The following is a 25,074-nucleotide window of genomic DNA, read 5'->3' on the forward strand; positions in this document are numbered from 1 at the left end:
ATTCAAAGGGCAAAAGAAAGACGGGACTCGGTAACAACTCCGCACACCGGGGAAAAAAAATAATAATAATAATAATAAAGGTGCGGAAAAATGGCCCCCCGGGGAGGCCGGGACACGTCCGCACTCACCGCCCGGCCTCCCTCGGCGGGGCGGGCGGCACCGCCGGGCCGGGGGCCCGGTCCCCGCCGCCCCCGGGGCCGGGGAGGGAGGGGAGGGCAGGGGCGGACCCCGCACCCCCGTCCGCGCCCGCCGCCCCGCTCCCCTCTACCCCCCCACCGCGCCGCCGCGCTGCCCGCCCTCCGCCCGCCGGCGCCCGGCCGCGGCGCTCACGCAAGACCGGGGATGCGCGGCCTACCCCCGCCGCCCGCCCGCCCGCCCGCCGCGCCCCGCGGAGGGAGCGAGGGAGGGAAGGGGCAGCGGCGGCGGCGGCCCGGCCAGCCCCGGGCCCCGGCCCCGGCGGCTCCTCCGCGGGGCGGCCCGGCCCGGCGCGGCGCGGCTCCGCCGGGCCCGGCAGGCCTTAGGCCGCGGCTCCGGGAGCAGCGGGTGCGGGCGGCGGCGCGGCCCGCGCTTACTCCGGTGTGGGGTGCTCCGGGTCGTAGAAGTCCCCCATGGTCGGGCGGCCGCTGTCGGGGGCAGGCGCGGCCCCTCGGGCGGGCAGGGCCGGGCCGGGCCGGGCCGGGCCGCGCCGCGGGGGAGGCCCCTCTCCGCCCTCCGAGCCCGGCGGGGGCTCGGCTCCGCCGCCGCCGCCTCACATCCTCCGCCGGGCCCCGCGCTGCAGCGGCCGCCGGCGGGGCCCCGCCATCCGCGCCGTGCCCTGCCCTGCCCTGCCCGCCGCCCGCCGCCGAGTCCGCCCCGGCCGCCCGGCTCCTCCCCGCCGCGACGCCGCGACGCCGCTCCCGGCCCCGCCGCCGCTCCCCGGCCCCGCTCCGCTCCGCTCCGCTCCCCCCGGGCGGGCGGCGGCACCGCGGGCCGGGACCTGCCGCGGGATCGCGCGGGGAATCGCCGGGACCGCACCGGGATCACCCCCGGGATCACCCCCGGGATCACCGGGGCCGCACCAGGGCAACGGCGGGCCCACACCAGGATCGGCAACGGGATCACTGGGATCTCCCCGGCATCACTGGGACCACACCGGGATCTGTCATGGGATCGCTGGGACTACCCCAGGATCAGCTGCAGGATCACCGAGGTCTCCCCGGGATCCCTGGGACCACAGTGGGGTCTGTCATGGCATCACTGGGATCTCCCTGGTATCCCTGGGACCACATTGGGATCAGCCATGGGATCACCGAGGTCTCCCCAGGATCACCAGCACCCTGGATCACCCACAGCACACCAGGATCACCCCCAGGATACCAGCACCCCAGGAAACTGGGATCAGCAGCACCCCAGCATCTCCCATACCCTGGGACACCAGCAGCCCAGGATCAACCACTGTCCAGGACATCAGCACACCTGGGATCACCAGCACTCCCGGATCACCCCCAGGATCCCCTGCATCCCAGACACTGGCATCGTGGGACACCAACACCCCCAGGATCACCGGCACCTGGGGATCACCAGCACCTCGGGATCACTCCCTGGACCACGCCAAGATTTCCCCCAGGGTCATGGGCACCCCCAGGATCCCACCCAGGACAGCCCTTGGATCACACCCTGGACACCAGCACCCCCCAGGCCCCCGCCAGCCGCCCAGACCCGCCCTCCCATGCCCACCCCTGTCCCCTGCTCTAAGGAGGTGCCCGGGTCTCTGCGCTGCGGGGCGGTGCCTGTCCCCAGGCCACGTTCCAGAGACAAACACCACCAAATCACTAAAAACTGCCCTTGTCCTTTCAGAGTTGGTTTTATTTCAGCAACTTCCCAAACCCCAGCAAGAGCTCCTCTGCTGAGGCGGTGCCAGAGCACCCCAGGACACCCACCTGCTTCTGGGGTGCAGCACGGACCTTCCTGCTCACGCAGGAGCTTCAAAACAATGTTTGCAGCATCCAAAATTGAGATTTCTTGGTTTTTTTCCCCCAGATTTGGGACCGTGGCATGGGCAGCAGTGGCACAGGGACCTGTGGGGATGGGGTGGGTGGCACTGAGCAGCACCCATGCGGAAGCACGAAGGGGAAGCAAAGGGTGGGTGGATGGAGGAGAATGTTGAAGGAAGGCTTAGCTCAGTTCATGGGGAAGCATTTTCTTGGGAAATTCAGCCTGGGTTGAATTTCCAGCAGCTTTATAAGCCTTTGGAAATTGATAATTACAAAGAAAAAGTGATTTCTAGGCTGTTACCCACAGCACTTCTGGGGAGCAGGTGCTGTTACGGTAACAGAAGTGAGCTGCAACAAATTAAACCCAACCAAACAGCTTGGACTAATTAATTTTCTCAGAGGTTCATGTAAACAGGGACAGCCTTTGGAAAACCTCTGTCCCGGGATGCTGGAATTCAGCGATGCTCCTGCCATGGCTGGTGCTGGTTTTGGCAGCAGGTGCTGTTCATCCCCATCCTGTCGCTCGGCAGGATGCAGCCGGCATCACCCCGTAAAGCTCCAGCCAGTGGGTTTTCCAGTAATCCCAGTGATGTGCCAGCGGGTTTTCCAGTAGCCCCAATGATTCACCAGGCTTTGGCCAGGGCGTTCCCGATGACCATGGAGCACAGGTGCTGCGTTTTGGGGCTTTCAGCATCATTCTTCCAGCTCCCCGAATAATTTCGAAGCTTTTGGGGCTCCACAACATCCCAGAGGGATAAAGATGCGGCTCCTGCCGTGGCGGTGCCGTCGGCGGTCACAGCAGCTCTGAGCCCAGACCAGACCCTGCGCATTCGCTGCTCCGGCAAGCGGCACCCACTGGCTGCAGTGACAGGGCGAATGCCGAGGGCCACCCGAAACACGTAATAGACCCCAAAATCATGGCTGACATTTTTATTCCCTGCTTAGACAAGAAGCAGAAACCCCAAGGAGGAGCTGGACTCCAAGAGCTCCTTCAAGCCAAGCTTGCAGCGTGACCAGCACGTATATCCATACATATATACGGACCCACGTCCGTACGCGGCTCCTCGGAGCCACAGCTGTGGTACAGGCAAGAGAGGAGCGCTGAGGAGCCAACACTGATGGCAGGCGAGGCTTGAGGAAATGCCTGCCATCGCCAGAGCAGCCCCAGAGGCCACATGCCGTCATCATTGCCCAGGCGGGTATTAAATTAATTTTGACTGTTTCGTTACCTTCCGCAGGCAGATCCGTGCGCCCAGACGTCAGGGCACCCAGCGGCATGGCCAGCCCACGCGCGCCACTTGCCCTGCGCCCTGGGCGAGCCGGGCGGCGGAGGGAGCCCTGCGAGATCTCGCGTCTCTCATCATTTTGGGTAAATCACAGGACCAGCCCAGCTCAGGCCTGGCAAGACTGATGTGGTCGCAAACCATTTGCAGCAGTAGGAGGAGACGGGACGCTCTTGGCTGGATATTTGGTATACAAACCTCCCGGCATGTGTCAAGCTGGAGTCAGCCTCCCACCTCCACCAGCACTGGAGGAGGAGGAGGACTTCCAGCAGGCCTTCGGCACGCTCCACTCAGCAGGCGAAGATAACAGCAGCCTGGCAAAGCAGCGCGGTATCCTCTGGAGCTTTCCAGTTGCCGAGCACCATGATCTCACCCTGGATCTGAACCGCCTTCCTGGAAGGCGGCGGGCAAACAGTGCCCTGTTGCTGCTGTGCTGGGGCAGGGAAGCTGCCATAAATCAGTGCCGCCGCAGCTAACGCAGGGCAGCTGACGGAAATGCTTCTCCGCTCGTGCGCCTTTCCAGCCCCTTCCTCTCTCCGGGAGAGCAAACGCCCCGGGGCTGCTTCCATCCAAGGGAGGACTCGCTCTCATCCAGACTTGGCTTCTCAGGATCCACCTAGAGAGTGTCAAACTAGCAAAGATGTGCCGTGACGCTCCGTTGAGAACAAGCCCAGGAGGCCCTTGCCTCCAGCACCGGGAAGGAGGGAGGCAGCAGCAGCCCAGGCTGTCCACAACACACCTCTCTGTCGCAATGCTGCGTTTTCCAGAAACACTCAGAAAATGAAGCGTTGCTATTTGAGCTCCCTGGCTTGCTTCCTGTCTAAACACCGGGTTTGATTACCAATAACTGTCAGTCTAGCTGCACAGAAGTTGGGTGGTTTTTTTTCCCCCCATACTATTTATTTTTGATAAATCTATTGTGGACATGACCGCGAGGTGCTTTCTGAGGTGACGTTGCATATTGAATGCTGGGTTCCAGGCTGAGCCCGAACCTGCTACATGACATGCAGAAAGGACAGGGGTTTATTCTTCCCAGCAGCTGTGATGAGCCCGGGTTTCTTACGCATTTGCTCGAGGGATGACATGGTTCTGGCATACATGTGCTGGGAACAGAAAACAAAAAGGGATCTTGGATGTGAGTTCAGTTTTCGGAGCAGAATTCTTGCCTGTAAAAGCTTTTTTTTCCTGAAAAAATAGTAAAACAAAACCACCTTCCCCAAGTGGTGCTGGAAAAAGCTGCCCAAATAAGCCCCGTCACACCAGCGTTGTTGCTCTGCTGGTGGCAGCTCCCAGCAGGCTCAAAGGAGGGTGCAAGAAGCCCTGGGAAATTCTCCTCCCAAGCACTGAAGAGCTGGTTTTGAGATGTTTTCCTTAACAATGCTTGCTGATAGAGTTGTGCAGCCCTGTTACTCTCATAAACCCCCGATCTTTCTGAAGTCCTGCTAAGCTCCGGGCCTCAGTGGTATTTTAATGCGAGCCCTTGCCAGGAAGGAAGTAGAAGTGCTGAAATTGGGTTTTAGCAGAAAACCAGCAAGGGATGGGGTCTTTACATCAGCCGGAGACAAAGAACATTTCAAAGAGCTTAGCTGTGCTACAGAACCAAACCAGCATCTTTCAAAAGGCTACGGCCAAAACAGCGTCTGTTCCAGAAAAGTCCTGCACCCCACCTGGCAGCGAGGCGCAGAATCGCTCTCCCAGCGCGCCTCGGCAGGGGTACGTGGAACTGGGCCCAGCTGAGGTTACCTTTTGATCAGTCTTCGTTTTCGCCTTGTAGAATGAGACGGAAGCTGGGCAGGCTGGCAGCGTTGTCTCCTGCATCCGCTCAAACCTCTCCTGCTCGTCTTCCTCCTGCCAGCAGAAAGACAGACCCCACTCCATGTGAAAAACACACGTCTGGAGTCACAGAGGCCAACCGATCCCGTTTGCCGCATTGAATGCTGATTCAGCAACCTCTCTGAAGCCTCAGAAGCGAGAGGTCACTCCTTAAGTGAGTAGATGTGGGCAGGACTTTGGGCAAAATCCATCTGCAAGTGTAAAGGGACTTCCCTCAGCTGTCTTCTCATGGCCATGCTCTACCCATAGCTCCCCACAGGACAGCCTCCCTTCCACCGCGAGGTAATGTCACGGCTTGGAGGAGGTCTGAGCTTCAGCGTGGTCCCCGCTGAGCCCAGCTAGCTGATGTCCATGCCCCGGCTTCTCCAGGGAACCATCTGGAAGGTGTGAGCGCACTGAAGAGGAGCATGGGTTGAACAGAAGTATGATTTTATAAGATACCAGCTCATGTATAAAGTTTTCATACCAGATTTGAGATGGCTGTAGCAGATTCTTAGGTCACCTTCTGGGGCGGCTCATGACTAGCCTGGAGATGGTGACAGTGAAATTCTGGTGTGGTAAAAGGCAGGTGGCCAAACCGAATTGAGTCAAGAGTGAAAGATGGACACCTTGGAGAAAGGGGTTAGAACAGGAAATGAAGAGCCGCTCTGGAAAAGGGAAAATGGCTCCCAGTAGGAAACAAACCTCCAGAGAAAGATGAAGTGGTTCCTTCCCAGACCCAGGATGGGCCTCAGCACGGCCAGCGACACTGACTGGGAAGCTGCAGTGAACCGCCCAGTGAAAGGAGCAAGAGAAGAAACCAGCGCTGAGCAACGTTACCAGGGACACTGTTTATTTTTCACCTGAAGATTTCTGCCTGTAAGATCAACAGCTTGACACAGCTGCACAGCACTGCTAAAAGGCATGCTTCATTCATCTTTGGGGTTCTAACTGATGGGATGACAAGAAAACCAGGGATGGAAACCATTAAGCAAGTTTCTAAGAATACATTGAGTAACTTGGGTTAGTATAAGTGACTAGTGATGGATTTCCTCTTTTCCCCAAAGAGTGACATCCTGGACCCTGTCAGGGTTTTCCTGTTGACCTCATTGGGTGCACCGCTTTATCCAAAGGGGCTTGGATTGGGTTGGGTTGGGGTTTTTTTGCTCTTTCCCATAGAGGTCTGTATGTGAAATCTTCCACAGTCTGGTAGATCTCAACATTCTGTTCAAACATAAATTCACAATGTTGTGGGTTTTTTTTTCTCACATCATGTTTGTTATTCATACCCTCAGGGGAACTAATTCAGTTGGATGGGAAGAACCTGTCTCTGATCAGCTTTAAAACCCTTCACATGCCTTTCCAGAAGGGAGTAAAGAAAATGCTTCACTGAGATCGACAGTCAAAATAATCAGACACGTGGAGACAAAAGAGTTCCTTTTCTGTTTTCCTTCTCCAGAGCTAAAGCCACCCTGTGCCCCACTACACGGCTAGAAACGGGGCTGTGCATTTAGGAAAGGGGTCACAGCTCACACCCTGCTTATTCTCTTCCCCAAACACGTGTGGGTGGCCCCTGCTCCTGGTAGGGACGGGCTCCTGGGGGAGCTGGGCCTAGGGCCTCTCCCCACAAGCTGTTCTCTGCGATCTGCAGAGGTTACGCAGCGGTAATGGAGATGTGCTACACCTACAAAGGGCTGACTCCCCCTTGCAGCCAGGGTGGGATCTCCCTCCTTGCCACGCATCGCTTCGTCGTGTCAGGCAGAGTGGAAGCACTGCCACCGCGTTCCTACCAAACAGCATGAAGGTTTTGAGTTTGACATTTAGCAGTGAAGGACAAAACCTGGAATGGCTTCAGAGGAGAACAGTGCAAAGAAGTCTGGTAAATGAGAAGCTTAAGAGAAATGTGTTTTGTCAGGAATGACAAAAGACCCCGCTACCCGAAGGCGGCGGTTGCTAAACAGAGGGCTGGCTGAGTACCAGTTGCCACAACAGGAAACACGATAGTTTAGCTGTAAATGTTACAGATCACACAGACTGGAAACAAACCTCCCAACTACTCCTCGCACCTCTGGGCAGCCTGCCTGATTCCTGATAGTCAGCAGATGACTGGGTACTTCAATCACTCTGTCCTATTTTAGCCTCTTAATGGTTAAGCTACTGTGAAAGCAGGACATATCTCCAGATAGTTGCTCCCGGCATCATAGCAGATAGCATTTCAATGCCAGCCACTCTGCTTAGAGAAAGGGGCAGAGTTGCCGTGCCTTCCTCCTCCTCCTCCTCCCACCGGCTTAGTTGTGCCCTCATTACCATGCCACGTGTGACTATCACGGAGAATAAGCAGAGCTGCCAGTACAACTCACCAGGCACATGACTCTGTTTATGGGAATCATTCCAGGTCTGATGTTGCCACTGGGCTTCAGAGCTTCCTGCACATCCTTGGGGATAAGGAAGGACTCGTTGTACCAGATCTCAAACTCTGCAAAGCAAAGCGGGGGGTGATAAACAGGGCTGTAATGACCGAAGAGACAAGGGGTGGGTTGCTTCTGGCTCGCTGCCGGTGGACCAGATGGGACCTCAGAGCTCTTAAACCCTCAGAACTCCAAGCTCTTGAGTTTCAAACTATTAGAAAAGCTAATTAAAAGGGACAGGGCACTGTCAGCTGGCATGGCTGTGCTGAGGGAGGCTGCTTGCTGCCTGGCCTTGCTGCTTGCGAGGTGGCTGGGACATGGTGGCTGGCGCTGGGGACAGTCCCCTGGGCTTGTGCAGCCCGAGAGGCGGCTGGCCGCGAGGTGGCACTGCTCCTGCGTCCCCGAGCCACCCAGCTTGGAGCTAGCCATTTTGGGTGGTCAGCACATTTAGAGGTCAGATTTCAATTCCAAATGCTAAAGGACAGCCGCTTTCCACCCCATAATAGCCAGTGATAACACACAGCAGGTGCTGGGATGCAGCAGGAATTTTGTCCTTTTTAATACTGGGCATTTCCCAGCTGCCTGCTGCAGAGTGGCTGTGCTCTGCCTCGTTCCCCTGGCGCGATTCCCCACGGAGTGGGAGAGCCCACGGCCCCTGCAGAAGGCTGTGCCGCCGAGGAGGGACCCCAGGAACGGAGCTGCTTTCTGTCGTGGGAGTCACGAAGGACAAACAAGGTTAAACGCAGAGCCCTGCCCTTGCTAGGCACTGTGGGCATGATGCAACACCACTGATTTTTACCCTGTATTTAGCTCTGAGATGACCTCTTTGCTCTGGGATGACACAGATATTGAGTCAGTCCACGCCGGTATGTTTAAACAAACAGCAAACACCTGGAGCACCCAAAAAATATCAAACCCAGATCCAACGGAAACCAGCGGCAAAGTTTCTGCACAATTATGATTTGGCCTTGTGTATCTCCTGGAACAAGCCATGCATTTATTTCAGCGTGGGATGTGCTGATGGATACAAGTCGTGCTCTGGCAGGTCTGTAGAAAATAAAGCGTTGCCACATGCACAGCATCCGAATGTTTGTGACTCTGGCATTCATCCACCTCTGTCTTCCACCACACAGGACAAACCTGGGGATACAGCAGGACTCAAACTGAGCGGCTCCCAGCAGAGCGCACCTCGAGTTTGCACAGATCGCCCTGAGCAGAGGTGTGGGCCATCAATCATCGCCGCAAGGGTGGTGCTCGTGAAGTAGATGCTAAAATGACCAAGCTCTGCTTCCTGCCAAGGTGCCCGTGCTGCAACACTGGAACCTGAATCTCACAGGGGTACAGAGGAGGGGTCTGTAGTCCAGAGCCAAAGCCCTGGCCCAGTGCAGTTCCCTAGCCACCATCTCTATGAAATGAAATCAAGCATGAGAACCAGGGCCATCAGTGGGAGCGTTACTGTCAACCTCACTGTGAAAGGCTTTTAACCCACAGCCTTGCATCAAGGAGCGGTATGTCATTATCTTTGAGACAGAATCTTCAGGAATTCAGTGTAATATCAAAAAAAACCACCCAATCTTCAATAAAAGACAAGCCTGGAAGGCAGCAAGAAAAATGACAACAGGGGATGATGGACTTGGCTTATATGCAACATGTCTGTGAAATGCTTCAGTACTGAGCTGCTATCAAGGATCCCAGCTGAACTGGAGGCTGTTCAGAAACTGCCCTGGTGAGCCAGTACCTGAGACGAGTTTGTTCCGGCACTGGTCCACCAGATGCTGGCAGTACTGGATTTCTGCCTTCAGGTCCTGCAGTTCGGCATAACCAGACCTGTACTCTTCCTTCAGGTCCTTCAGCTTCATGATGAGTAGAAACTCCTTCTCATCAATTATGATCTGTCCTTTCTCATCAACATACTCTCCTAGAGGGTAAGAAAAGGAAACGAAGGTTTCCCATGAGGGTGGAGAGGGATGAAGAACAGTCATTATACTTGGAACCACACGGTAGTTACCCAGTTATACTGAGGTTAACCACACAACTGACGTTTCCTTAGACATGCTGACTACAAATACAGTGTTGGAGTGGTGTGGGGCAGAAATCACTGCTGAACTCCTAAACCCACTCAGACATCAGTCCTCCCTGAACTGGGACACGAGCAGATGAAGAGGAGGGATGGGGCTCCGCAGAAAGACACCCACACGACAGCCTGCTGAAGGGTATCACTTCAGGCATTTATGGCTCCTACTGAAAAACTCCCTGGGCAGCCATGGTAGGGGTTTTTGAGACAAGCTGGTCAACCCTTTTGGGGACAGTTATGCCAGTGATACCTCCTTATGATAAACATCTTGTGTTCTCAGTTCCCCTCAAATCCATTTATTCCTGCATTTTCCAGCATCCACAATAAACCACCAGCTGGTAGATGTCATCATAAAGAGCAAAGATGCAAAAGAAGCGATAAGTCCACGAAAACACAGACCCTCACTCCCATATGGATTCAAGCTGATTTGCTCATCATTTATCCAAAACAGCTTTGTATCTTAGAATCATAGAATCATTAAGGTCGGAAAAGACCTCTGGGATCAGCAGGTCCAACCCCCAACCCAACACCCCCAGGCCTCCTAAACCACGTCCCCAGGTGCCACGTCTGCACAGTGTTTGAACCCCCCCGGGACGGTGACTCCCCCACCTCTCTGGGCAGCCTGTGCCAACCCCTGACCCCTCTGGCAGGGAAGGCATTTCCCTCACACCCAACCTAAACCTCCCCTGGCGCAGCTTGAGGCCGTTCCCTCTCGTCCTGTCCCTGGTGACTTGGGAGCAGAGACCAGCCCCCCCCTCACTCCAGCCCCTCTCAGGCAGCTGCAGAGAGCGAGAAGGGCTCCCCTCAGCCCCCTCCTCTCCAGGCTAAACCCCCCCAGCTCCCCCAGCTGCCCCCCAGCCCCCCCCCAGCACACTTGTGCTCCAGACCCTGCCCCAGCCCCGCTGCCCTTCTCGGGACACGCTCCAGCCCCTCAAGGCCCTTCTTGTCCCGAGGGGCCCAAACCTGAGCCCAGCGTTCGAGGTGGGGCCTCCCCAGGGCCGAGCACAGGGGCAGGATCAGACCCTATGGAAAAAGGCCCCTTGCAAAGCATGGTCGTAAAAGTCTCTCTACAGGAAAAGAAACGGAAACCAGTAGAGCAGTGTTCACTCTGTGTCTGACCCTCTGGCCCTCATTCACTAGTCCAGGGCCTGCTTGCTGGTGACCATTCTCTTTCTCTCTCGTTCCCTCTTATTTCCAGCTAATTGCCTGGCAATAGTTAAGGCTGTAGTTTCACAGAACTGAGTTATTTTGCTGTCCTCCCCGCATGCAAGGAAGACCACTGCTACTTCCTCGCCATCACACGCAGCACACTCTAGACCATTCTGCTGTTAAAGCCATTTGTTTTAGATTTCTCTCCTCGCCCAGAGGCGTTTCTTCTCTGCTCCTCTGCAGAACGCAACAGCACCGACCCTTGGGAGCCCTGCTGCAGGGAGCACAAAACCTGACACGCTTCCTCATCTCAACCAGGCATACTCCACCTAACAAACATCTTGTGGCAGCAAAGCAGGAAGGCACTTACCCCATTTTTCCTCTAGTACCTTGAAGTTTGGGATTTTGACTTTCATAAACCAGACTCTAATCGAGATGAAATCAAGCTGTAGGAGATGCAGTATATCTCCACCGCAGTAAGGGCAAGCCTGCTACCCGTGATTTCTGCAGTGTACTGACCTGTGTTTGTCAGCAGCACACTGCCTAATCCGTCAGAGCGTGGGGTGAGGAATCAACCTGACTGCAGCTCACCTCACTAGCGTAAAGCCTGAGAAGCACAGGTCAATGAGGCTGAAGTGCGGAGGACTCAGGTGGAGGAACTGGGTGGCAAACCACAAGGCCAGCTGCAGAGCTAGGGCGTAAGGCCCGGCCTGCCCCGCTGCCCTGGCAAGCAGCAGTGCTAATCGAGTGGTCTCACCACCGGAACTGCTTTGAAATCAGCGGCTCCCCTCTTCTGTCACATTCTTGCTGGCCAGTCTCCACACAGCGACTTACCCTGCTGCCACCGCTCCTGCTTCTGAGCCTCCAGAGCCTTTTTGATGCCCTCCATCTCACGCTTGATGAAGTTGATTCGCTGCGCTACTGTACTGCTTCTCTTTTTCCTGGCAACGAGGATGCTTTTGTTCTCTTTAAAGATCCGGCTGATCTCACTTCCGCCCTCCTCCTTAAACTGCTCAAATGCCACCGGCTTGGATGGAGGGGAGCTGCAACAGAATTCAAAGAAAACACACACAGACATGGGGAGGTCAATTTGTTCTGCCCTGCGGCATGAAACAGTTCATGGGTTTGTGGATGGTATTTCAATGGGCTCTTTGAGGATGTTTCTGTGCTAACTGCACCCTGGTACCACCTCTGTGCCAACCTTCATATCCCCTTCCCCGCCCCCTGTAATACTCCCAGAAGAACGAGTTATTTACATAGAAACCACATTCCTCGGGAGATGCCTCAGAATGGAGTCTTCCCTGGAAAGTGGACCTTTAATAGTCAAATTTTTCAGAAAAATAAACAATGCTGTTCCTCAATATTGTTAAACAGAAACGCCTTTGCTCTTTCCTTGCTGGATTCCCAGCACAGACCAGTCACCTCTGCCAACCAAACCCCACAGCTGCGTGCGTTGGCCGGCTCTACAACGCTGCCGCCCATGGCGTTTAAGTCTTGCCTATTTAGAAAGACTGAATTCAAAGTAGCAGGTGTCAGTCCTGACTTTTGTATGAAATGGCTTTGATGCAGATGTGCCTGCATGAACACCAGCTCTTACTTCAACACAAGCCACGCTGGGCAAAAGGAGAGTCCCTCAGGAGAACATCACACTCCCATAGATGCTGCTCTGTGCTGCATGAGGTTGTTCGCGGTGAGCAGACTCTGGTAGCAGAAGGTAGCTAGAAGTCTCCATATTCCTCAGTCCAGACTGGTCAAAGCAAAACTCTGACTAATGCCTTCCTCTGACCTCTTAAGGGCATTTTTCAAACTCCTCAAAGGCTGTGTGAGACTGTTTTCTGTGCCAAACTGCTGGCAAAGTGCTGTAAACAGTGGCCACTGGGCAGACTGCCACAGCTACAGCTCTGACAGCCAGTTACCAAGCTATTAAGCACTCTGGTTGTGCCTTATGCAGCTGCAGCAGCAGCCTTCCCTGCCAGCCACAGGACTTCTAGAAGAACACTAAAATACATGCAGAGCACATGGAGGAGCACAACAATGTGTTAAGGTGCTTCAGGAGTAAATTCTCCTGGGGAAGCTTCACTGCGATGCTCTCTTTGGGCAGCAGGAACAAGCAAGAACTGGTCATTTACAACACAGGCAATGGAGGTGCTTAGAAGTCTTCAGAGCTCATTGCTTGCAGCTTAGAATCACAGAATCATTAAGGTTGGAAAAGACCTCAAGGATCATCAAGTCCAGCCCCAACCCAACACCCCCAGGCCTCCTAAACCACATCCCCAAGTGCCACGGCTGCACGGTGTTTGAACCCCCCCAGGGACGGTGACTCCCCCACCTCTCTGGGCAGCCTGTGCCAACCCCTGACCCCTCTGGCAGGGAAGGCATTTCCCTCACACCCAACCTAAACCTCCCCTGGCGCAGCTTGAGGCCGTTCCCTCTCGTCCTGTCCCTGGTGACTTGGGAGCAGAGACCAGCCCCCCCCTCACTCCAGCCCCTCTCAGGCAGCTGCAGAGAGCGAGAAGGGCTCCCCTCAGCCCCCTCTTCTCCAGGCTAAACCCCCCCAGCTCCCTCAGCCGCCCCCCAGCACACTTGTGCTCCAGACCCTGCCCCAGCCCCGCTGCCCTTCTCTGGACACGCTCCAGCCCCTCAAGGCCCTTCTTGTCCCGAGGGGCCCAAACCTGAGCCCAGCATTCGAGGTGGGGCCTCCCCAGGGCCGAACACAGGAGCACTAGAGAGCTCTCAGCAAGAAAAGATGGCTGGTGATGGGAAAAGTGGTGTCCAGACTGGTTTGTCTGGGGTCCTGGCTGAGCTCCTGTGACTTGAACAGCTTCATGCTGTTGAGAGCATCCTCCTGGAAAGAGTCCTCCATCTTGGTATCCTTAGTGTTCTTTACCCCACCAACTCCATCCAAAATGAAATGCAATTCAGTGCTGCCCTCCCATGTTAAATTCTTGTGGTGGTACAAGCAGATGCTGGCACATTGTTATGTTTTTGACCATTCTCCACTCTTCTGTCATGATATGGCACCTCCTGCCGTGATCCTGTGCAGCTATTGACCCATTTTCACAAGATTGTGGGGTTTTGTGGCTAGACACGAGGTCTCTCCGGGCTTCTACTACTAACCAAAGGGTGAGGAGCGCTGTGATTTTTGGAGACTTTACACTTAATAGAGCACCTCGGTTCTGACCGGGCTCAAAGCAGATGTCCATAGGGTGTCCGTACAGCCACTGCTGTCCTACAGTGCATTGCTGCATCTCTGAATCTCTGATGTCTGAATCTCTCCTCTTTACTCTGAAGCAGGTAGTTGTACTGGGGGAACACAACGCAATCACTCTGGTGTAAACCACCCTCTGCCAAAGTGGATATGCTCCCTTACAGGGAAAGTTACCTAGGTCGCTGGGAATCCTCCACAGGAGCTGGCTTTGGGAGCTCTGCATCAATATTTGCTGTATCCTGGTTCCGTGCTCCCTCTTTCACATCCAGATCCTTGGTGGAAGTTATTACATGGCTTTTTGATGGTAAAAAACCATCCAGATCTCTCCCAGAATGAGAGCTCCTGATGCCTTCCTTCCTGACAGGGGGAAAAGGATGAACCAGAGTAATTTCTTCATAATAGGAAACTAGAACCAAAACATGCTGCAGGTGCTAGCTTTGCTGATTCAAAAACCAGCAGTCTGACATTGCAGTGAAATATCTACTGACAAGGAATAAGATCAGCCTTGTTCTCACAAATCCTCACCCCCTAGAGTAGATGGACTGCCTTGTGTACAAATACAGCCCAGGCTGGACTAGCTCTCTTGAGAAGGATCACAAGGACAACAGTCTCACCCTGTCTGGATTGAGGCATACCTGCGGACAGGATAACCCTCTTTACCTTCAGAGGAACCTACAAACTGAATCCCATAGGATCTGATCTAACTCCACATCTAAATCAAGCCCAGCTCTCTGTTCTTCTCCCTCAGCTCACCCCCACAAACACCACCAGCCTTGTCTGCACGGGATGGTTTGACTTGAAACAGACACAGAAAAGTACTTGCCAAATCTTCTTCCATCTCCCTAAAAAAAGAACTGCACCGAGAGTCCCCCAGGTCATGTGGATACTAAAGCCTTGGTGGTTCCTCCCCTCTCTGACACAAGGTCTTTGGGGAAATGTCAGGGAGGAACCGAGCAGATGCTCTCAGCCACAGAAGCAGCTGTAGAAACTGCCAATGCAGGGACCTCACTTCTATATATTGAAGGATCTTTCTGTGCTCAGCACTGACTGCTGGTTCCCCCTTCCCTCTCAAAATCTCTTCTCCTTTTCTGTTCCTCTGTCCACTGTCCCTTCCTCCCTTTCCACTTAGCAGATCTCCTTCCACCTACCACTTCAAAGAAAAACTGCAGGTTTAACATGTCTTCTGACGCCATCACAGGACTGTTCCCCTGCCTGCAAGTTCAGCTCTCCACCTCTTACCACAGGCTGACCCTGCCTGTGCTGGCTGCAAGATCTTCAGCTCAAAGCCTGTCCACCCTCTGTGTCCACAGCTCGCACCCCACACAGCGCTCCGTGGTTCTGGTTCTTCCATACTAGATGAACCATTCGGGGTAAATCTTCCCCATAACAGAGGTCTACACTACCACAGGCGTTCCCCTAACATCCTCCTGATGGTGTGGCTGGTGGCCATGAGGACACCACAAACCCTCACAGCACTATGCTGGAACGTCATCCTTGAGGAAACACAGAACTTCCACACACCCCGGTTAAGCCAGCTCTGTCTCTGCCTTCCTCCGTGGGCTGCCCATCGCACCGTGACCAGATCTGGTCACTGCAAAGACACATTATCAGAGAAAAGGAAGAGCTTTCTGGCCTCTGAACTCACTTGGGCTGCTCATTGCGTTTCCTGGATTTCTTCTTCCCACCACGCCTGGATGAAAAAGGAGCAGTTCTTGTCCCAAAATCCTGTCCATCCTCTTCCAGCACCAAATGGCCATCCACATCAACCACACCTGCCTGGAAACAGGAAGAAATAAAACACAGTCCAGGAAGCATCAGATCTGTAGCTGCCTAGATCACAAAAGCTATACCGCCCTTGCCCAGCAGCTATTCCATCCCGTTGTACAATCTGATCCAGAAATCCGTGTTCGCTACCAAGTATTTCAGAGAAACACATCTATAACAATGAAGCGTAAACTGAAATAGGGTGAAAATGATCCTCAAATTCATATGCCAAATGTTTCGGCCACCTGGGGGGAGAATAACTTGGGTCTAGTGTTACAGAAGTAAAAGTACCTTCAGACGTCTTCATTTAATGAAGGTATGTAAGGTCGCTTTGTTTCTTATACAATTTCTCATATTGCCTCAACTCTAAAACAGAGGGGCCATTAAGCACTAAAATCTACTTAAATCAGGTTTCAGGTTTGTTTTCTTTAACTAAAGACTTGAAAGGCCTGTAAGAGACCATGTGCTTCTCTGTTATACAAATACTTCGCATTTTCCCTTGTGCCTTTTGTACAAAAAATTCAAAACCTCTTCAGTTAAGCCACAGGGCAATTACAGGGCTCTGCATAACAGATAATGATTATTTTATCCGCCTTACTGGGTAAAACCAAGGCAAGGAAATAACCACTTCAGAGTGAAAATATTTCACAGATGGAAATCAGTAATGAAAAATAGATTAAAAGCTCTAAGTTAGAGCCCACATCTGAATTTATGGCTTGCGAACGATACACTTACTTTGTTCCAGAAATTTAAGGGTCAAAAGGAGCAGCTCAGCAGAGGCAGGTGATCTGATCCTGCCTGCTACGACTGACAGACCAGTCACCTTCTACTTTATATTTTCTTCATTTCCATTTAATAAATTATTCTGTTCAGATAACGGGCCTAATCCTCTGCTGATATTGATATGAACGCCGCGTTGTTCACTGCTGCACCTCTGCTCTGGTTCAGCGGCAAAGGAGCCAGTCTAAGGTGGATTCTGGGCTGGGCTTGAGCACCAGGCATTACCTTCTGAACAGCAGCAACAACTGCAAAGTCATTTTTGTCTATCAGAGCGTACTTGCTTCGTAATCTGGCCTCCACTTCATGCTCCTGTTGACTAGGGGAGAAAACAGCCCCTTACTGTTGCGTTCAGGGAGTGCTCTTCCATATGTCAAAACCTGTGATATCTGCCAATATCAGATTTCCAAAGAAAGCCATCTTTTACCTGTGATCTCATTCCCAAACACCCCACCTTTCTCCTTCTATTCTTCCCCATGCCGTTGTAACCGTCTTCCATTCTCCTCTTTCCTTCTTTTTCTACAATGTCCCTTTAGGCCTCTTAGATATGGAAGCTTTTTGATGGCTATTTTAATACTTAACATAACCTTTGAGTGGTTCAGATCAAATATTACCTCTGTTCAGTTCCATCACCTTACTTTAACCTAGTGATTTTCAAATTGAGTCATTTTTCACTGAAAGGAACAAGTAAAGCATTCTCAGTAGGCTTAAATACACTATACAAGACTGAAAATCATTAGAGAATCTGGAAGTTAGACAGAAGCCCACTGTTTCAGAACAATAAAAGGAGTCCCACGTTAAACAAATAATAACCAAGCAAAATTTTACCATGAAACCCATTTGGGTCTTGGGTCCCAGCGAAGCCTGACTGCCCCGTCTGATGACGTCCACTGACACTCGTGTTCACGCAAGTTTCTCGAGGGCAGGCAGATTTTCTACAGCAATATCCCACTGTCACTCTTGTGAGTAGCAACCTCTGCTGCCTAGCCAGATATCGCTGTGAAGGCGGGCAGGGCAGGGAGTGGGTGGGTTGCCCTAATGCCCTTATTCTTCTTTGTTCTCTTCTATTTCATGACACGGAAGCTGCTTGTTCTCATTTGTAGGATTTGTTTCCAGCCTATCATTCACCTTCCCCCCTTCAGCCCAAAAAAGCAACTTGCACCACCCACTGGTGACATTTTTTGCCACTTTCACACTTTCTCCCATCCCACACCACGCATCAGAGATCACCTTCCCAGAAATAGCCAGAGACCCTTCTTATCATGCTCCTCCAAAGTGCTTTATGACCTTCCTTTGCCATGATCAGTAAAAAAAAAAGGGAATCCGATCACTTTTAGATGCTGGCGTGGTGAGACCACCTTGTATCATCAAATCCTACAGTTGGATTCCTCTTTTGACCTGTTTGCAGGCTGCCTTGCACTATGGAGCTCGCTCCAAGACTAGGGATCCTGCACAGTTCATGCTCAGTGATGCTGTATTTGCCAAGCAGAGTTTTGAACCAGTGAGGTTTACCATTGAGAGCCCTTGCACATGGCTTACGAACCCTGGAACGTTAGAGGCAATAGTCTTCTTGTGCAAAGGCCAGTAGAATTTGTCCAGAATTGTGTTTTCAGTTACAAGTTATTCCCTGTACTTCATAGTGATTCTTCACCAATGCCATGGTAAGTGTGATATCACAGACAAAAGCTCGGTGGAGCTTCTAAACCTCACTGTGAAATGCATCAGCCTTAGATATCTCACCTTACAATCAGTTTGAACTGCTTAAATACCTCCTGGACTTGCCTGACGTTCACTATCTGGGGAAGAGAGGCATACAGTGAAGATACAGGTAAGCGTTCCGATGCTGTGGTCAGCTGTACGGATTCAAATACTTCCCATTGTGAGGACTCTGCTTTCCACTTGCTGGGTATCCACACTCAAGGGGAGTCACCTTTATCCTGCACTGAGAGGCAGGCTGGAGGTGGATACATTGCTCACTCCAAGGAGAGTTTTAAAGGGAGGGGAGTCTATTAGACTGTGGTAAACTCCACGGAGCACGCAGCTATCAAGGTAACGAGTGATTTACAATAATTTTACAAATCACGTAGATGGCATCTACTGACCCTGCGGATTATGATGCTGCTTCTCTTTTCACCACTGTCCAAGACTGCCTGAGTACTTGGAACTGCCAGAGCACTATCTTGTGTCCTCTAACCCATAATAACCCATTTAGGACCCGAGGGAATGGCAGGGAGATGTGCCAGGGGAGGGTGAGGCTGGGCATTAGGAGCAGGTTCTTCCCCCAGAGGGTGGTGGAGCCCTGGCACAGGCTCCCCAGGGAGGCATCACGGCACCAGCCTGGCGATATTCCAGAAGCACTTGGCCAAGGCCCTCAGAGACACGGTGTGAATTTGGGGTGTCCTGTGCAGGGACAGGAGCTGGGCTCGGTGGTCCTTGGGGGCCCCTTCCAGCTCAGGGCATTCTGTGATTCTATGATAACAAATCAGTGCGGTCGAGCCGTGCTGTTATCTCTGTTTTGGAGATGATGAAGAGGTGCGGACAGGTAAGTAATGGGCAGCCTGTAGCTGAGCAGGAATCTGCGCTCAGCTCTCCCAAGGCCCGAAAGACTGGACCAAGCCACGAAATGCACTATCTCTGTTCTTGACCCTCTCTCTAAAATAACCTTCAGTGCCACCACGGATATCCTTCCCTTGGGGAACTCCTTAGTCCTTCTCTACCTCCCCTGCTCCACACCCACCCGCTGCCAGGTTTGCAGGCCCAGTAACACACTCCCTCAGCAAGCCCTAATTCCGCTCCACTCCTGACTGCTGGAGGGAGGAAACAGGGACTCTGAGAGAAGATAACAATTAAATTAAATAAGAGGGAGTGTCTCAAGTGTTTCCTTTAAACTAAAGGGTTATCTAACTGTTTGGAAAACAGTCTTCCAGCAACTTCTGCACTGTTGTCACAGTGGCTTCTGTTCAGAACCAAACAAAACCTTACAGTGACTCTGAGCGTGCATTTATAAATTCCATTTTCATACATCTTGTTTGGTTTCCTGTTTGCCCCCAGGGGAATATTTGTGTACGCTGGAGTTTTGCTGTTTCTCTTCATAATCATTTGGCCGTCAACGGGTAGTTTCAAGTTGAGAAACCCTGCCCTAATGAACCTGTCTCTAAGGGACCAGACGTCTTTTGGCACACACCTTGCAAAGATTTAGTTTGACTTTAGCAGGGCAAAATTTTGACACTAATTCTTTAAGAACTTCTAAAGAAACGAATTCCAAGGGTTTTCAGGACTGAGGAAAAGTCTCCTCAAGCTTCCAAAAAAGCAAAAATGGTATGAAACCAAGGAGACAGTCCTTAACATGCAACAAAATTAAATTACAATTCTGTAGTGCTTTTTGGGTTAAAGACAACCTCTACGGAAGACATTTTCATTGCACCTATCTTGGGGTAAAAAGGGATAGAAACAGTATATAAGACCTTCCCCATTAGAAAGCTACTTACATCAATTTCATCAATGGCTCCTTTTAGGTATTTATGGACTTGAGATTTTATCTCTGCTATCTGGATGTCACTCAGGGGGTCATAAGTCACCAAAGAACGATTTACCTAAGAAAAAAGAACAACTGAGTATCAGAGAATTACGAAAAGCTACGCAAGTACTAATCTGGCGAACACCAGACATCACGGTGCCCAGGGATGCCTTATGTTTAATTTCTGATTGCGGCTTCTCATCATCTGGGTTGACAGGAGATGGGACTTGGGAGCATGCTGAAATCGATGCTTCCCCCTACACATTTCAATCAAATCAGAGGCGGGCTTCAAGAGTCTGAAAAAACGCATCTACAGTGGATGGGGACTGAAGCTACAACAGCCTCCCTGCATGGGACATTCAGAGCTTTGCCTAAACCTGGAAAGACAGTGCTGGAGGCAGAGGGAAGAATACAGTCACACTGGACACGGAGGTAACTGATCCTGCTGCAAAACAAAGATCATGGCAAAGCCTTAACTAGGTCCCGCCTAAGACGGTGCAGCCTCTTACCAAGCTGTCATGCATGGCCAGTTCCTGCTTCAGAAGACTAATCTCCTTCTCCAAAGCCTTCACTGTCCCCTAGCAGGAAAACAAAAGGGTGAGCAAATGACCAAATGCTATTGGAGAAAAAAAAAGTGCTGAAAAGCAGCATTAAACGGGCCGCTGGAGAACATCACAGCCGTGTGCCAGCTCCCCCAGGGTTTGCTGTCAGGTTTGCTTCAGTGAAGAAGCGAGTCTGGAAATGGCTTTGCCTTTGATTAGCTTCCAACAGGACAGCTTCTGTTTGCGTCCTGCGTGTACTGCCTGCAGAGTCAGCCTAAGCCGTCAAAAGAAGGGCCACCTGTTTTCTTAATTTGATGCTTTCCTGATCTGGCACCGTAGGGGCCATCAGGTTCTGGACTATGAGATATTATCTTGAAAGCAAAGAAGCATGGAGGTTTCCACTCTGACCCTTACTGCACTCAGCAGGAGTTCTGACATTAACTTTAATAGAGGAGGGAGTCTCCTGTGGTGTATTTGATTGAATTTCTCCATAATGTGGAATATCTTCAAGCAGTCACTATTTAGAATGCATTTCCAGAAAGGTGTGGGTACACAAATCTCCTTGGGATTCAGTGAGAATTAGATACTGAGCTGCTTTTGAAGTGACCTGGTGAGCATCAAATCACAGTGGCTTCCTTAAACACTACTCTTTTGGCTGCTCTTTTCCACTCCGCACATCTCAACAAAAATGAAAGGGACTGAGGAGGAAAAGGCAGTTTGTTGCACGGCTGCTTCTGGAAGCTGTTGGAGGAAACTCTCCAGCTGTTTCTCTGCTTGCCAGTGAGTTCAGAGCATGAAATACAGCAGGGTTCTCACACACCACCTGTGTTACAGATCAGATAACTCTGAACTTGTTCTTTGGGCTATCAGTAATTCATAGAGCATTTACTGCTGCCAGCTCTGTTTCAGCTGCGAAAGTGCACTCAGGGCATCTAAAATACTCTGATAATTTTCTTTAAATCATTTCCTTGTTTAAACAAGCTTTGTAATTGTAGCAAAAACGTTACGTTACCAGCAGCACCAGGGATAATGCTGTATAAAGCTGCAGGTAGGACTGGAGAGGATTTCCCCACGTACCAGGGGAGAAGTCCACAACATAAAATCTCTGTTAAGAGGTGAATTTTATCAGAAAAATTAAGGGCTCCTACACACGCAGTTGAAAGAATTACCACGTGTCAGGGAAGATGCGACCATCTGTGTGACTGTATCCTGTAGCAGATTCAAGGTAATCATAATTAAATACCAATGAAAAAAAGTTTAATCCTGAAGTCTTTTATACATAAACTCAGCAAGTGTCAGCTTGGCTGACGAGTGGTAATTCATTAAACTACTGAATTTCCTTCTGTTTTTTAAAGTAATTATTCTAAACATTAATGAACCTGAGAAAATATGCCTTCTTCCATTCCCTTTATTTATAGAATCACAGAATGCCCTGAGCTGGAAGGGACCCACAAGGACTACCGAGCCCAGCTCCTGTCCCTGCACAGCACACCCCAAATTCACACCGTGTCTCTGAGGGCCTTGGCCAAGTGCTTCTGGAACATCGCCAGGCTGGTGCCGTGATGCCTCCCTGGGGAGCCTGTTCCAGGGCCCCACCACCCTCTGGGGGAAGGACCTTTCCCTAATGCCCAGCCTCACCCTCCCCTGGCACATCTCCCTGCCATTCCCTCGGGGCCTGGCGTTGGGCACCAGAGAGCAGAGACCAGCCCTGCCCCTCCTCCTCCCCTCGGGAGGGAGCTGCAGAGCGCCATGGGGCTGCCCTCGGCCTCCTCTGCTCCAGCTGAACAAACCCAGGGACTCCAGCCGCTCCTCGTACGGTTTCCCCTCTAAACCCTTCCCCAGCCCCGCGGCCTCCTCGGGACACTCTCCAGTAGCTTTATACCCTCCATGTCCTGCGGCGCCCAACGCTGCCCACAGCACTCGGGGTGAGGCCGCCCCAGCGCGGGGCAGAGCGGGACAATCCCCCCCTCGCCCGGCTGCGATGCAGGGCTCGGTGCCCCCCAGGGCACGGTTGGCCCCCTGGGCTGCCAGGGCACGCTGGGGGCTTGTGTTCAACTTGCTGTCGGCCAGAGCCCCCAGGTCCCTGCAGAGCTGCTCCCCAGCCCCTCGTTCCCCAGTCTCCACATACCTCTTGGTCATATGTCTCACTGATGACTGGCTCTGTTGTGATCCATCTCATTCTGGTAGCAAAACGAAGAGAAGACAACTGAAAAACATGGGGTTTAAGTAACTGAAAGAGATATTGGCAAGGATGCAATTTTCATAATCTGTTACTACTTCACCGTATCAGATCCCAGACCACAGGAATACAGAAGCTATTTAACTGCAGGGAGGAGTACAGGATTTCTCATTCCAGGAGCGTATCTTGTAGTGCTCGCTGGCTTCTGCATGATTAGCCAGCTTCAGATGGTGTCTTTGTCTTTTCTGTTCTCCATGTGGTCAGCTCTTTGCGTACTTGAGCTGTGAGCTCAGAAATACCCGCTCCCATTTCTGATCAAAATAACACTCCCTAAAAACTCCAAATCACACATCGATTTTCCTTCAAGCTTAATTCCTGCAGCTGTGCTATCCTGAGAGTAAGGCCCTGCAGCCCGAAAATCCTCCTCTCGATGCAAAGTATAGCAGCTGTCTCCTCAGTAATATTAGAAGTTTCTAGATGCTATCAGGACACAAGGAGGAGAGGATAAAAACAACACTCTGGCTTGAAGACAACTGCATGAAAGGTGTTTGTGTTTACATTTTTTTTTGCTACATAAAACTTTCTTGGTAAACAGCAAGGTGCTTCCCTTCTCTGTGTTACAGACGCGGTTTAATTGACCCAGTTCTCACAGTGAGGCTTTCACCAATTTCGTTATTTCACGGGTTAAAAACACCTTAGCGTTAGGAGGTTACTCCTGATTCCTGAACCAGCAGCCAGCCAGCTCAGCTCTGATGTGAACTGGTGCAATTCCACTGACCGCATGATGTGACGGACCAAACACGTTCCTAGTGCTGAACCAGCAATAATAATTAGCACTATCCAGTGCGCTCCGATTTTAGCTGCTTGTGCCTGCTCTATTTCGAGCTCTCATTTCCCCCCTGGGCCAGTTACCACTCAAGCGTTCGCATCACAAAGCAGATTGGCAAGAGCAATGTGTTTTTCTGAGCCTTTGAGATAAGATGAGCCAGCCGGTGTTTGTGATGAATTAGGCAGGATGTGTCCCTGGGACTCGAGCCATAGCCCTCCAGAGACTATTCTTTAAACCAAGCTATGGCCAATTGCAACAGTAGCAGGAAAAAGACTTTAATTCTGCAGAAATCAGTTCAACTTACAGTCTCTTCCACGTGCACAGCTTCCCCACAGATATTTGCCACTAGGACAGTGTTGCAGTTTCCCCCTGGGGAAAAATAACAAAAGGGGGAAAAAAACTAATAATATAATTTGGGGTTTTTTTGTTGTTTCCTTTCCTGGAATGTATTATATTATGTGCTGACTAAAATAGGAAAAAAAGAAGCAACAAAGGACACAGCCAGTTTGTAACCGTCCCTCCCCTGGGTACAGAAACACAGCAGCACAGAACGGCTGAAGAATAAAGGTAAAATGTGTTTCCCATGTGGCGACGGTGCAGTAAGAAGTTGGGAATACAGGCTGCGAAAGCCTAAAATCAGGAAATCAGAGCAGAGGGATTTCAAAAGCCCTTGGCCTAAATCTAATAGCAGGAACCTGGCAGGACAGAGTCGCTGCCTTCCCTAAAAGCAACGCAAGGCTCGTGCTCAGAAGGCCTCGGTTGCTCCACGCAAATGCCTACGGCCCCGTTTCAGCTGCTCTCTCCTCCCGTGTCTCCAGCCTGCGTTCCAAGAGCACAAGCCTCTCCTGTGGATTCACGATGCACCGCGGCTTTGGGTTTGGCATCTAGCCGGATGCTGAAGCAGGAGCATCTGAAAAGGCTTGTAACATGCTGGGGACAGGGTTTGGTGGTAGTTTTTAAAAGTATTCTAACTAAGGTTTTGTGAATTGCTACTGGCTCGATCAGTGCGGGCTTTGTACTGCCTCCTGCACCTGCTCTTTTATTTGATGAGGAAAACCAGATATCGTTTGAATAACAAATTAGTTCCACATCTTTATACGTTATGGCCTTAGGACTCGGTGTGGTCATTGTTTTCTAGAAAACAGCATTGTTTTCTAGGAACTCTTTGGGGCTGCTGTAATCCACAGCTCTTACCTAGCGAGTCCTTGAGAACGTGAGTGAGCTTGCTCTGCCGGAAGGGGATGTGGTCCCTCTTCGGATCAGCCAGGGCAATGACGAGTTGCTCAAGGAACGACAGAGACTTGTTGATGTACATGGCTTCTTTCAGAACCTGTCCTTCAGACTGGAATGAAGATCAAAAGACAAAGCTTCCACAACACGAGTTTCTGGCCGAACCACAGAGAGAGCGTATTCCTTACTGAGGGTACGACTCTGCCCAACTGCGCGGGTAAGGATCTAACTCAGACCCAATAAATTCATGATCTAGAGCTTTCTTCAGTTGGAAAACAAGTTTTCAGAGACCTCAATTTTTCATTACAAGTCTACCATGACCACTGGAT

General features: G+C 51.7%; 2 protein-coding genes across 8 annotated transcripts in view; both read right to left on the bottom strand.

The window, feature by feature from the left end:
• Positions 1-749, bottom strand: part of SETD2 (SET domain containing 2, histone lysine methyltransferase) — a 71,317-nt gene extending 70,568 nt beyond the window's left edge. Inside the window, exon 1 of the mRNA XM_075082004.1 lies at positions 573-749. Within this exon, the coding sequence (XP_074938105.1) occupies positions 573-610 (38 nt within the window). The 5' untranslated portion in view covers positions 611-749. The remainder of the gene's footprint in view (positions 1-572) is intronic.
• A 2,139-nt stretch (positions 750-2,888) lies between these two features.
• The window catches only part of KIF9 (kinesin family member 9), a 32,508-nt gene continuing 10,322 nt past the window's right edge, over positions 2,889-25,074 (bottom strand). For 3 of the 7 annotated variants that reach the window (XM_075082008.1, XM_075082005.1, XM_075082011.1), the window contains 14 exons: positions 24,710-24,857; positions 23,820-23,884; positions 22,636-22,713; positions 20,475-20,543; positions 19,937-20,041; positions 18,189-18,244; positions 16,677-16,767; positions 15,553-15,683; positions 14,082-14,264; positions 11,534-11,742; positions 9,215-9,394; positions 7,429-7,544; positions 5,000-5,104; positions 2,889-4,359 (listed from right to left, as the gene is read on the bottom strand). In XM_075082008.1, the coding sequence (XP_074938109.1) occupies positions 4,252-4,359; positions 5,000-5,104; positions 7,429-7,544; positions 9,215-9,394; positions 11,534-11,742; positions 14,082-14,264; positions 15,553-15,683; positions 16,677-16,767; positions 18,189-18,244; positions 19,937-20,041; positions 20,475-20,543; positions 22,636-22,713; positions 23,820-23,884; positions 24,710-24,857 (1,644 nt within the window). In that variant the 3' untranslated portion in view covers positions 2,889-4,251. Of the gene's footprint in view, positions 4,360-4,923; positions 5,105-7,428; positions 7,545-8,275; positions 8,617-9,214; positions 9,395-11,533; positions 11,743-14,081; positions 14,265-15,552; positions 15,684-16,676; positions 16,768-18,188; positions 18,245-19,936; positions 20,042-20,474; positions 20,544-22,635; positions 22,714-23,819; positions 23,885-24,709; positions 24,858-25,074 lie in introns of all 7 variants that reach the window. The other 4 variants (XM_075082006.1, XM_075082007.1, XM_075082010.1 and 1 more) reach the window with 2 other exon arrangements.

Source organism: Phalacrocorax aristotelis, chromosome 2 (assembly GCF_949628215.1).
Source record: "Phalacrocorax aristotelis chromosome 2, bGulAri2.1, whole genome shotgun sequence".
NCBI classification, from domain to species: domain Eukaryota; kingdom Metazoa; phylum Chordata; class Aves; order Suliformes; family Phalacrocoracidae; genus Phalacrocorax; species Phalacrocorax aristotelis.